Consider the following 13,785-nt stretch of genomic DNA (forward strand, 5'->3'; position numbering starts at 1 on the left):
AGTGAGGGAGGAGGGGATGGGCAGGAGAAAGCAAGCAGAAGAGAACAGTCTTATTTAACTGTTTTTATGTGGGTAAAATGATTTGTGCCACAGTATTTCCATAAGAAGTGGGACCATTATTTTCCTGTAGAAACACATTTGGTTTGAAAAGTATCACTGGACAGGACGTGAAAATCAAACCGAATGAATTATTCACAACCTCCGATCAGAGGTGATCATTATTTCTGATGCTCGAAACAGTGATTAGGATTCTGCCCTGAGATGTCATTTTCTCGCTGAGTAACACCAGTGATACAGAAAGGCATTATCTATCTATCCATATATGTATTTTTTCTCCTGGGAGGACCTTGGTTTAATGTTACTATAACAGATAGTGAAAACATGATAATATTAACATTTATTCTGATGGTGCCCATAAATGCCATTAGTCTGACACAAAGTGTCAACACTAATCATGACCCAAAATTAACACCAAAATTGACATCAACATTAATTGTACTATCAGTATGAATAGAATGTGCAAGCGCACACAGGCACTTCCCAAAGCTGCTGCTGTTACTACAAAATAAAACAACAATATTAAGCTCAACAAAGAAATCTGCAGGAAAAGCTAAGGGGCAAAGCATGCCAGGATTTTGTTTTTTAAGAGTGAAAAATTATCCATCAATTCCAGCTATGCTGTGGGAGGCAGAAAGGGAATATCTTTGCCACAGTTGCCTTTCTTACATCTCCACACTTTGACTTGAGCTGTAACAATACCTTTCTATCCGGATTTAAACACAGGTTAGGCTGGCTGAAATGTTGATGCTATATTTACCATATTCATGCTAAAAGCCTAAAGTTTTTTTGGAAGAGCTTGAAAGCTATTATTCTAATTCTGCTACTGCCAGGAAGATGACTTCCCTGAAAGGCCCTTGAGCAGCAGCAATACAAAGAATCCCAGAATGTTAGTGCTAACCCAGACTTGGGCATCATCTGCAACACAAAAATGAGAAAACTAAGACTCACAGAGAAGGAATCTGAACTTGAGTTCCTTTTCAGATACATAACAGAATGTTACCTCTTTCCCCCTTTTGTATCTTATATGGAATATTAAATCTGTACTTTTAATTATATACTATCAGAAAATAATTATCATAGTAATCTTAACTCATGTTAGTCTCACAATAAAACATACTTGATGAAATATCAGAAAATACTGTATAGGTCTTAAATTATATTTTTTTAAGCCACATGGCTTAAAATATAATACTTGACTTAATTTGTGCCATTTGGAAAAGCCATGCTGAAAAATATGTCAATGCCTTTCTATATTGTATTATTTGCCAGATATCAATGTTCTATTGTTTAGTGTTGTGTGACCACATGAAAGAGCTCAAAATAATTTTCTTAACAGCTGAAAAACTCCTTTTTTCATGCTTGGATAATTCAAAAATGGCTGAATAAACTCACCTCGACCTCTCTAAACAGCGATAAAAGGGTAAAAAAAATACAACTTTTAGAGCAAAAAAAATTTATCCCAGAGGTAATTCTTTGAAAATGTTATCAAAGATTAGAAACATTAATTTTGAACAGGGAAATTATTTCTCCCCGTAACATTTGTATACATGAAACCACAGTAATTTTACATATGTACTCACAGTAATAATCGTAGGAATTATTTTTTAAAAAACATGCAGTGGAGAACATAGAAGCCAGTGGTATTTCAGAAATGGGGCCCAGGATTAATTGGTTGATACGGAAATTAACCAAGTTGGCCTACTATAGTCCCAGAAGCCTTGTCCATTAATCATATGAATGAGTGCTGAACTCTGGTGCCCCACGCTACACCTCATCCTCTGGTGTCATCTGTTGCTGTCCTGATGTTCATTACTGCCTCTGGTTGGAGCTGTAAAGTTTCTTGACATAGGGTACTATATCACATCGCTTTTCAGTAAAATCTTACCACTTAAGACAGGTACAAATACGCTGGCAAGTACATTCTTTTGTTTAAAGGCTAGCTATAGACTTTTTTGAAAGGAACTAGGGAGCCCTCCACAAGTGCTACTTTAGTGAGCTAGTGGATGCATTAGGATTTTCAAAGTCAGTTAAGGTTAATAAGCCTCATTTTGCTATCAAAAAAAAAATGAGTAAAAACTACTCAACCTGATGAGAAATCTCCAACACCAATAATAGTCATTCAGAAGGAATTCTGAGAAAAGTATATACATCCCAAAAGAACAGTGTCAGAAATTCCTTAGAAGTAATTCCAAAGTAGAAAGACTTATTTTTCAAAATTAGCCTCCATATTTTTCTAACGAGGGATCCAAATTTGGTTTGGAAGATCATTTTAGACAAAGACTTGCAGCCAAACATACTAACTTAGAGTGAGAATAAAAGAACAAAAACATATAATTAAAACTATCTTACCATATATCCCATAATACATCTTTCTTTATACTTAATCTCAAGGATTCAAAATTGATTTTTCAAAGCCTTGATGAAAAATAAGGCAAGCACAAATTATGAATACTTATATATAATTATAATCATTTATGGATAATCATAATTATACATAATCATATGTATGCGACCCTTTTCTGCTGAGGATTCCAAAGCACTTACAAACATTCTCCTATCTTTAGGGACAGACTGATGGCAAAGACTCTTTTTATATGTTGAACAATCAATGCAGAGACCAAGTCCTGTTTTTCAGACCCGCTTCACTTAGGTCTGTTTCAGAACTCACCTTAGCATAGTACAATTCAAATATGCCTCTTCCCTAACACATAACTAAAAGACCGACACTGACTCAATTCCCATATGCAGCATGAAAAAGCAAATTGATTTTGAAAGAATGAAACAAAAGCACAGTAAAGTACATCCAAATTAGCATCACATTCATGAAGCTATTTTGAGGTTAAATTTAGTAAAACAATGAAAAAAAATCTAATGTTAAACTAGAAAAATATTTGGGTCCTGTGTTCATGAGAAATGGTCTACCCTTTTCTCACCCCCAAAACCCATAAGCACATACACACTCTCTATAGGCAGAGTTTTAGAACATAATGGTTTCCACTAGAATTTGAGTCCAGGATAACCTAAGCAATTCCTTTGAGAGTATGGAAAATGTCAACTAAGTGAATTAAGACAGAGGGTTATGGTGTTTTTTCTAAAATAAGAGGTCCTTTGGGTTAAGAGGTCCAGCCTAAGAACTGTCAAAATGGATCTACTAATTAATATCTTCTAATCTGTAAGACCTATATAAGCTCACCAACTTTCTTTCCTTACCAACTCCTAAATTGTTTTTTTGATACTCAAATTAGAGATTCAAAGGATTACAGTAACATGTAAGTGAGGAGCATGGTCAAAATGGTAAGATTTATTTAAGCTGATTAGTAGATACAGGGGTATTTGTCATATCACTCTGTGGTTTTTTTTGCAGGTTTAAAATAAAATTAATGAGATGCTATGATTTGGGAGATTCAGGATATCAGTTAACTGCTAACAGTTAAACAGTAATTAAATATAGGTATTGGTAGGACTGAGCAGTTCCAAAACTGAACTCCTAATTCTCACTGTCCCCACCATTTCACCCCTGAGAACGCAAAGCAGGACTAAAACCAAAATACCAGTCATCATGGTAGCTAGTCTTTTTTTTTTTTTTTCCAGCCAGAGTCTCACTCTGTCACCCAGGCTGGAGTGCAGTGGTGCGATCTTGGTTCACTGCATCCTCCACCTCCCAGGTTCAAGAGATTCTTGTGCCTCAAGCTCCTGAGTAGCTGAGATTACAGGCAACCGGCTAAGTTTTGTAGAGATAGGGTTTCGCCATGTTGGCCAGGCTAGTCTCAAACTCCTGGCCTCAAGTGATCCACCCACCATGGCCTCCCAAAGTGTTTTAGGCGTGAGCCACTGTGCCTGGGTGGCAGCTAGTCTTTAAACTTTAATTTATACTATTGTGTTTCCTCTTCAATCAACCTTCTCCTTAAAAAAATATGTAGATCCCTGATGCAAGGTTCAAGAGATCTTCAACCAAAGAGTTAAAATTGCAATTGCTTATTGTAGGAACACTACGTAAAGGTTGCTATACCAACTGAAAAAAGGACACCAGTGAATCTGCCTCAACAAACAGGGCAATTCAAGAGGCTTGTGAGAATGCTAAGCTGCTGAGAAGGAAAAACCCTGACACCTAGTGCCCATCTCAAAAAATGAAGCGTTAGAGTTACCACAATTCTTAAGAGTGGTAGTGTGCGTAGAGGTAACTATGAAATTACACTCAATTTTCAATATACTTTTCTCCCAGAAAAACTTTTATACCAAGAATTCTAGTCTTTGAATACCAACCCTTTTTTGGGTATACATCTTGCATCTAATTATTATAACTGCTTCCAAATACAACATCACAACATCGTCTTCTTGTCTCAGTTTTTCATTATGACAGGCATGGTGAGACAGAATGTTAAAAAGCTGCCCATGTTCTGAAATGGTAAAGAAAAACAGGGTCCTAATTTCTTCTATCATTAAAACTACTATGGAAACTGACCTTCTAACATATCTTTCAGCAATGCCCAATTTAGAGATTATTGTTCTAGTTCACAGAGCTGATAAAAAGAAATAAAAGAATAGTAATAATGTACGTCAGAATAAATAAGAGCACAGTCTCAAGAAGGCTGGTATTTTCTTTGTCCTACCAAGCAAAGTTAAGTTGTTCTCTGTCTAGTCTGTTACAGCCCTTGGCTTGATCTTAGCCTGAGCTTTTTAATAACAGGATTTAGTGTGAAAAGCAGCTGCACTCTGGATTGCGAACTGTTACTCAAAATGTTCCCACCTGCAATTATAGCTTCCACCAAATGATCAAAACAGGTTAGCAAACTGGCAGGAAAATGAAAACAATTCCTCCAAAATCGAGAAGTGGTAAAGTAGAACTGTCGGACAGCTGCATTTCTTCTGTATCCAGGCTCAGCAGCACACATTCATCTAGCTGTGTATTTACATACAGTGCCCATCACTGCAGCATCACAGCAGCTAGAATAAGATCAGTTTAGTCTATGTTGCAATTACATTTTCGCCAATTTTCATCTTTACTTGAAACTATTAAGAAAAATCCTGGACAACTCATCTTTGGAGCTATTTGCAAGTAATGTAGTTCACAGATTTGGTCTACATCTTTTCTATTCCTACTGTAAATTCATACTAAATGTAATGCCATACAAAGACGACAAAGAGAAAAATGTGCTCTCCTATACCTTTCATCATGCATTAGGTGGCATTCCTTTAGTTACACCTTTCTTTATGGGGAAGGGACAACTAGGAAAATAGAAAGGGGAGAGTAGCTAATATCGTATCAGAAAAGCTCCTTCTCTTGCTCTAAACACAGGCATAAATGTTCAAAATGCAGGTCACATCTCTACTGAAACAGCCAATATTCCTCCTCAAATGGCAAAGAAGTTACCTAAAACTAAATGGAACTGAATTGGTCCAAGTCCTGGTCCCATCACCATTTTACCTGTTTACTGTCCTGGAAAAAAATATATAAATAAGAAAGAAAGAGAGACTGGCCACCCATACAGCTGATGATCTGGTAAGTGCAGGTTTTCTGCTTTCGATCATGGAGAAAAGCACCTCAATTCATGGGAAAACTCTGCAGGAATCTCTTGTTTTGCCCTTACTCCTTACATCCCATGTGTTAGCTTGCAAACCCAGAAACTCCAATCCTTCAAGGTAATGCAACACCACCCACAATGATGATCTGGTAGAGCCATCACTTTTGGTAGAACACCACATTATGATGATTTAATGTCTACATAGCACCAATGCATTTACATTGAGCCTTGGCTCTCAGAACATTAACAGGTCAATTTTTTATTCCTTTTTTAATAAAACTCTTTCTCAAGGCTCTATTCGGATGCCCATTCTCTTTGGGACAGGACAGATTTGCTCCAAATCTCATCAGCATGAGCTCTTTTCATTCCCCTCACATCATTCTTGGGGTAATACGTAGAGTGCCAGGCTCATGACAAACTTGCTCTTTGGCCAAAGAAAATTAAACCGCAATAGCCGAAAGTCAACTTGCCCTGATAAAACTGGGCTCAGCATGAGGAAATACATCCTACTGACACCTCGTCATCTCTTAGGCACAGCTGTCCCTCAGAGTTCCGACTGCTGAAACTCCATCCTGATATTGGTCAGTCTCTCAGTGGACATGCTCCATTGTATGTTCAAGCTATTGGTAGCAGAGTTTGATACTAATACCCCAACCTCCTTCCTGTCGTGCAGTGCCCTATAATCTAGCTAAGGCCACTGACTGACTTCACCAGCCATCCTGGGCATCAGTCACTAACTGCTCACAAAAGAACATCGGTCTCACTCCTCCCAAGCGCAAAGGCTCAGAAACAGCAAGCTAACACTCAGACTCAATCCTAGTCAATCATTTGAAGAAAAGAAAAAGAGAACAAAGAAAATAGGCAACTAAAGAGGGAAAACTGTAGAAGAAGAGGAAAGTGAGAACTGACAAAAACTCAAAATCTTTTGAACAAATACTATTAGCTTTCTGGTTTCAAAACAATTAAAGCACTGGACAAAGGAAAACATGTGGCTCCTATACTAGATCTATTACTACTTATAGCTATCATCCTATGCAACTGTTTAAGACTTATCTTTTCCACTAAGGTTTGTTAGGTCTTAAAAGGGTTAAAAAAAACCTTTAATTTTTTAAAAAATTCGTGTGTGTGTGTGTGTGTGTGTGTGCATGTGTGTGTGGTCTTTGGGTACAGAGTCCTGTATAATAAGACTATTTGTATTCATACTGGCAGAGTAAACACTACATGTTCATGCCCAGGCAGCTCTGTGCTTGTAATTTCAGCAAGAACAGAGCTCTGTCCCTCTGGGACTTCACCATTCCCCCAGTCTCCATTCGCTCAAACACAGAATGAGAGCAGAAAGAAAGCAGGAGAGAAAGATCATGGCAAGGGGTTTCACACAGCACTGCGGTTAGCTTTCACGTGGCCAAAAATCTCATTTTGTGTTTTAATTACATTAGTTAAAACCATTTTACTCTCAGCCCCATGTTCACAAGGGTACCTTCCATTCCTGAAGACTACACTATTCAATGAATCAGAATTTAAGTCTAGCACAATGAAGCTTTTCTTTGCTGCTGAGGGGCTCACTAGGCAGATGCTACATGCAGTGACACAAACCTCTGCTTCAACTTTGTGTGCTGACGAGTATATATTTATGCTTGTCAAAATGTTTTGCATCCTTCCACCCCATCCTCTTGACTTTGCTATTTGTTGAGACTTCTTACAAGTCTGATACTCTCCATCTGGTCCAATGCTTGCAACCATCTTGATACCAAATCACCTACTGTTGGCATCCACTGGCATATTACTGAAATAGCCATATACCTTGTACAAACAGTGAAATTTTTTGAAAAAGACTGAACAAAATAGAAACAAACTGCTTATCATTTTCAACAGTCTATCCAGCCTATTTATGGTGAACACACAGCTAAAGATTACTCCTTCAATGGAATGAAATTTATGTAGGGATTATATTTAAGGTTGAAATAAAAATAGTTCTCTTTTTAGATCTGTTACTGGCATGATCACTGTTATAACTGTACATTAGAAGCACAGTTAAAATCAGAAAGAATCATAATAATGCATGGACAAGGGTATAAGAGTACAGGGCAGAATATGACTTTATTTTTTTTTTTTTTGAGACGGAGTTTCACTCATGTTACCCAGGCTGGAGTGCAATGGCGCGATCTCGGCTCACCGCAACCTCCGCCTCCTGGGTTCACGCAATTCTCCTGCCTCAGCCTCCTGAGTAGCTGGGATTACAGGCACGCACCACCATGCCCAGCTAATTTTTTTTTGTATTTTTAGTAGAGACGGGGTTTCACCATGTTGACCAGGATGGTCTCAATCTCTTGACCTCGTGATCCACCCGCCTCGGCCTCCCAAAGTGCTGGGATTACAGGCTTGAGCCACCGCGCCCGGCCAGAATATGACTTTATACACTATTTACAGGTCACTCTGAGAGAAAGGATGCCAAGACTAGAAAATGCATTCTTGGGATAATTATCAAAAAATGGGTTCTCCGTTACATTCTTTTATGTTTAAACCCGATTTTGATTGAGCCCCTTCAAGAACACGTTTATCATGCTCACATGAATCGCACATGGAAAAGACACTGAAAAATGCACTTATTAATATGCATCCAAATAAGAAAAAACCTTAGGCAAAACAATACTTTAAATGTTTTCATTACAGAAAATCTCAGCTGGACGCAATGGTACACAGCTATAATCCCAACACGTTGAGGAGGCTGAGGCAGGCAGATTGCTTGAGCTCAGGAGTTTGAGACCAACATGGTAAAACCCCATCTCTAGTAAAAAATACCAAATTTAGCCAAGTGTAGTGGTGCACACCTGTGGTATCAGCTACTCAGGAGACTGAGGTGAGAGGATCCCTTGAGCTGGGGAGGTCAAGCTGCAGTGAGCTGAGATTGTGCCACTGCACTCCAGCCTGTGTGACAGAGTGAGGCACTATCTCAAAAAAAGAAAAAAAGAAAATCCCAAATTTCAAACATATACAAAAACAGGGAAAATAATCTATTCTCACCTAGCTATCACCTAGCTTCAACGATCAACTCATGACCAACCCTATTTCATCTATATACCCACCCCACACCTCTTTACTTAGAAGCAAATCACTGCATCTGTAAATGTTTTAGTCTGTATCTCTAAAAGAAAATAATATTCCTTTTTATTTTTTTTAAAACTGAGTTCTTTGTGTTAAGACAATACGATTTTAGAGAGCAAAATCACAACACCATTATCATACCTAGAAAATTAATAATTTCTTGATACCCAGTCAATGCTCTCTCTAAAGAACTCTCCCAACAAGACTACTATGCTGCAGTGCTATTTAATGGCCACCTCAAAGAAAGCTGGTACTAGAGAGCCCAGAGATAAGAAAGGGAAGAGGTGTGTCAACTACTTGCCTCATTTCCTCCTGGAAGCCTGTTCATGTGGACGAGCTGACCTTGGTCATCCAATACCAGTTCGGTGTATGTCAGCATGTCAGAAGGCAGAGGAGGGGCCGGAAGGCAGGCCTGAGTGGACATAGACTCCCAGAGTTTGATCAGGGACTAGTGCAGAAAAGAAGTTTGACTAATCAGTGACAATAATTTCAATACAGACAAAAATAATGATTAACAGTCAGTCAATCTGGTTTGCTTTCTTTTCAAAGTGTTCTGCAGAGTCTAAACATTGGACTAAATTCTCCAGCTCCCATTCTCAGTTAAGATAGAGTTGTAATTATTTTTTACATGTCAAATGTCAGGCACTTTGCCAACAAAGTCAAAATACTGAGTGATTCCAAATCAGCATGAGTGCATTAACAAACAGGAAAGACCTACTAACACTATCCTAAGAATATTAAAATTAAAAAACTAAATAAGGAGCATCAACTCCTTAAAACAAGGAAAAAGAAAATCTTAAGGAAACTTGACAACAGAGGAATATCCAGGAAAATGACATAACAGTCAGCTAATAAAAGGAAAATCCAAGAAGGCCAGAATGACGTTTCTACTAGAGGTTGCAGGGAAGAAACCTATTTCTAATATTTTTCTTTTTTTTTTTTTTTTTTTTGAGACTGAGTCTCGCTCTGTCACCCAGGCTGGAGTGCAGTGGCCTGATCTCGACTCACTGTAACCTCCACCTCCTGGGTTCAAGCGATTCTCCTGCCTCAGCCTCCCGAGTAGCTGGGACTACGGGCACATGCCACCACTCCCAGCTAATTTTTGTATTTTTAGTAGAGACAGGGTTTCACCATGTTGGCCAGGATGGTCTCAATCTCTTGATCTTGTGATCTACCCGCCTTGGCCTCCCAAAGGGCTGGGATTACAGGTGTGAGCCACCACGTCCAGCCTCTAATATTTTTCATAGCTATAAACACAGGAATTAGCTCACTAGATATGTATGACTTTTGTAAATGTGCAGATCAATTCTGCTCAATTTTGAAAAAACAGACATACCTATTCATTTAAAAATTATGATTTCCATTTTCAACTTCCTATAAATAAATCCCGCATGAAGTGGGAGCTAGTTCAGCTCTTTCTTTGCTTGCCTCAAAGCAACATTTAAAGCCCAAATGACTCATGCATACCTATGCATCCTAATCAGTGTGTTTATGTCTATTATATAGGAAGAATTACATCGAATATGATTTCCATTTATAGCACTGGCATTGGGAAACAAAAGCAACATTCAGCTTTTAGGCTAGCAATGCTATAAAAGGGAAATACTGAATGAAAGACTCTTGAAGGATATAGAACTTGTAAACAAATGGTTGCATAAAGGTAATCTCTTGTATTTGTGAATAACACAGGAATTCTACATAGACTATGTACTAAGGTCACATATATTACTTTACTAAAATTCAAAATGTGGTGATATAGTATTGACGAGGAGACCTGGAAAAATCCTATATTCATAGATTTTTTAAAAAAGAACAAATTCAGTATTCTTTTGATACCTTATTTATTGGTTGCATTTTCTACTGGTGATAGTCTTTCCTTGCCTTCTATTGATAGAAGGAAAATCTGCAGCATAGAGATGATTCACCATACAGATTGAAGGAATATATTTTCATATCAAGGTTGAGATTCATAACATCAAATTTTCTCATGCTAGTTTTTATTCAGCTATAATGCATCTCCTACTAAAGAACTTATACTTTAAACTGTGTATCATGAACTCTGTATCCACTGTCTATGCTATCTATATTGATTCTCATCATATTAATCTAGGCTATCAAGTAGGGACCAGGGTTATCTTGGAAAATCAGAACTAAAGTATCAGATCTCTTTTTTAATATCCATAATTTGAATATAGACTTAGGAAATATACATGTAACTCTTCACACAAGTCACTGCAAACTATCACCACAGGCATATAGTCTTAGTTTACGCTCTCCTACTCAAAAGAGACTTCTATTCTCACCATTCCTCTCATTAATTCACAAAGAATCATCCAATATCTGAGTTGGCAGTCACCAACCCTCAAATGAAATAAAAAAGAAAACAGTGTCAAGATATTTCTTGCCCTTTGGAGTGCCCCCTTCTAGCCAAAGCTGCATCTGATGGAAATTCGGGAAAACTTTGCCTCCTTAGAACATGTCAGACCCTCCAGTCAGGCACCTTACCTGCCGAAACATCTCTGGGATATCATATATGTATGTTGTCCCTAAGGATTGCGCCTGGAACCTCTTTGATTGCAGCAGGTCTTTGGTCACATAAGGAGTATTGATTAACATTCCATGCAGTGGTCCCTGTTTGTCTCCATATGCCTGAAACATGATCTGCAGGAAAAAAAAAATGGCATGGGGAGTTAAGAGACAGAAAAAAAATCAGACAGCTGCCTAGAGGGGCTTTTTTTCACAAATGTTATTTCTTCAGAAACATTTTAGGTAGGTTGAGATATGCCTCTTAACATTGGGTACTTGGCACTCTCACCTCGCCACAGATTAACCAACTCCAAAAAATATATATATAACCAGCCATGCCCCATAACTGCTCTCCCTTTTACATTAGTTGGAATCAACAAGAAAGTATGATGCACATTTCACATCTCAAAGACAGAATGACCATGCTAGCCATCTAAAATCAGCTGAATCTCATATACTCAGAAATGAAGTACATCAGCTAACCAGTCTGAGCAGCCCTAGTATTGAAGTTGAAGAACAGCTATGCAGTAAAGATAATTCTCTTCTTTCCCCAATGGCAGAAGGCCAGATCAAGGCTCTACTATATCTATCAGCTGTGCTTTAGTTCTTTAGTCGACTTGATTAGATGGTACTTCATAAGTATTACTAACTACGCAAAGGCTTCAAAGATTTCTGCCAGAGTGAATTTCATCCGTCCATCCATCTAGTTAATTCTTGTTAGCCCATGAGACATAGCCTTATATTTTACATATAGTAAAATAACTATATTAAATTATATATTAAAAAACATATACATATATATACGTATTTACTTCTCCTCAGGATACTATTTACAACTAGGGAATAGCTCCTGCAATACCTATATTGTCACATAATGAAATCGCTACCCTGGTTTTTAATCATTTTAACTCAAATATTTCTAGAGGAGTACTTCATACTCCATATATTTAGATAGTTTTATTTGCTTATGAATATTTATAAGGGATGCCATTATTTCAATTCAATTAATATTTATTGAGTGCCCAGAGGTTGTATAACACTAAACTAGGCACTTTATGCATAGATACATAAAATATAAATTCCCAATGCAGTGAATACAAATGGAGACTGGGATGTAAGGGTATGTGTATACCTACATATCTATTCAGACTTACAAAATAAGCACAAGTCTACCATTAATGAATAGATTTGTGGATCTGATATATATGCACAGGAATAGAATTAAGTACTTTCCTAAATCCTGGGTACAGTTCATCTGTGAATCCTTAGCCCCTTAGCTCAGAGGAATGAATGTTCTGCTAATCTGTCAATCAGGTCCTGTTCTGGGACAAATGTGTCTCAGGCTGCTGTAAAAGCTCAGAGACTGGAGCTCCCAGTCCTCATCCACAAGGTCAATAGGAAAAGTCACCCTATGGGAGGTAAAATTAGTAATGTCTTAGGAATGTGAGAGCGGAAGCAATAATGTTTTAAGAGATTCAAAGTATTAAGTAAGGCAAGTGTACAGTATGAGAAAACTGCACTCAGAACAGGTAAGCTAAATCAAAATAAGAAAACAGGGTAAAAGCAGCAGGTTCCTGGAACTACATTTCTTGTCTGTTGAAAGAGACAAGACTTATAGGTATAGGGTTTGAGACTCAGTTTTGCCAAGCTTTGGGATGAAGACAGGCTGGTCACAGTTAGGCAACATAACTATGAACTGAGGAAGGGGGCTGGAGAAAACGATCTCGGTACATATGTATATTGCTGGCAGAAATTTAAATGGTACAAACATTTTGGCAGTTTGTCAGTTTTTTTAATAAAGTTAAGCATATACTCACTGTGTCCCAGCAATTACACTCTTACATATTTACCCAAGAGAAATAAAAATATATCTACACAAAGATTTGTAAATGAATGTTCACAGCAGATTTATTAATTACTAACAGATCAAACTAGGAAATAAAACCCCAAATGCCCATCAACAGGTTATCTTGGAAAATAGGAAAATGAGAACTAGAGTTTCAGTCCTCTTTTTTAATATCCATAACTTGAATATGGGCTTAGGAAATATACATGTAACTCCTCACACAAATCATTGTAAACTATCATCACAGGCATGTAGTCTTAATTTACTCTCCTACTCAATAGAGACTTCTATTCTTACCATTCCTCCCATTAATTCATAAAGAACCATCTAATATCTGAGGTGGCAGTCATGAATCCCCAAATGAAACAGATATAAAAAGTGTCAAGATATTGCCTGCCCTTTTAGTCAAAGCTGTATCTGGCGGAAACTCTGAAAAACCTTGTTTTCTTGGAACATGTCAGAGCTCTCCGTCACTTTACCTGCCAAAATATCTCTGTGAATATAAACATTTTGATAAATGAATATAAACATTTTGATAAATCTTAAAAATGAGTCTGGATATGGTAGCTCACACCTGTAATTCTAGCACTTTGGGAGGCCACGGTGGGAAGATCCCATGAACCCAGGAATTCGAGACAAGCCTGGGCAACATTGTGGGACCCTGTCTCTACAAAAAATTTAAAAATTTGCCAGGTGTGGTGGTACATGCCTTTAGTCCCAGCTACTTAG

At 37.7% G+C, this 13,785-nt stretch overlaps 1 protein-coding gene across 16 annotated transcripts in view; it reads right to left on the bottom strand.

Annotated features, from left to right (window-relative positions):
* The window catches only part of ACACA (acetyl-CoA carboxylase alpha), a 328,053-nt gene that overhangs the window by 85,792 nt on the left and 228,476 nt on the right, over positions 1-13,785 (bottom strand). For all 16 annotated transcript variants that reach the window (XR_004269722.1, XM_032280776.1, XM_032280784.1 and 13 more), the window contains 2 exons: positions 11,190-11,345; positions 8,986-9,132 (listed from right to left, as the gene is read on the bottom strand). Coding sequence is in view for 15 of the 16 variants with exons in the window: in XM_032280776.1 (XP_032136667.1) it covers positions 8,986-9,132; positions 11,190-11,345 (303 nt within the window). In the remaining variant the exon portion in view is untranslated. The remainder of the gene's footprint in view (positions 1-8,985; positions 9,133-11,189; positions 11,346-13,785) is intronic.

The sequence above is a fragment of the Sapajus apella genome, unplaced genomic scaffold (assembly GCF_009761245.1).
Source record: "Sapajus apella isolate SASKATOON/1434 unplaced genomic scaffold, GSC_monkey_1.0 scaffold12, whole genome shotgun sequence".
In the NCBI taxonomy this organism is placed as follows: domain Eukaryota; kingdom Metazoa; phylum Chordata; class Mammalia; order Primates; family Cebidae; genus Sapajus; species Sapajus apella.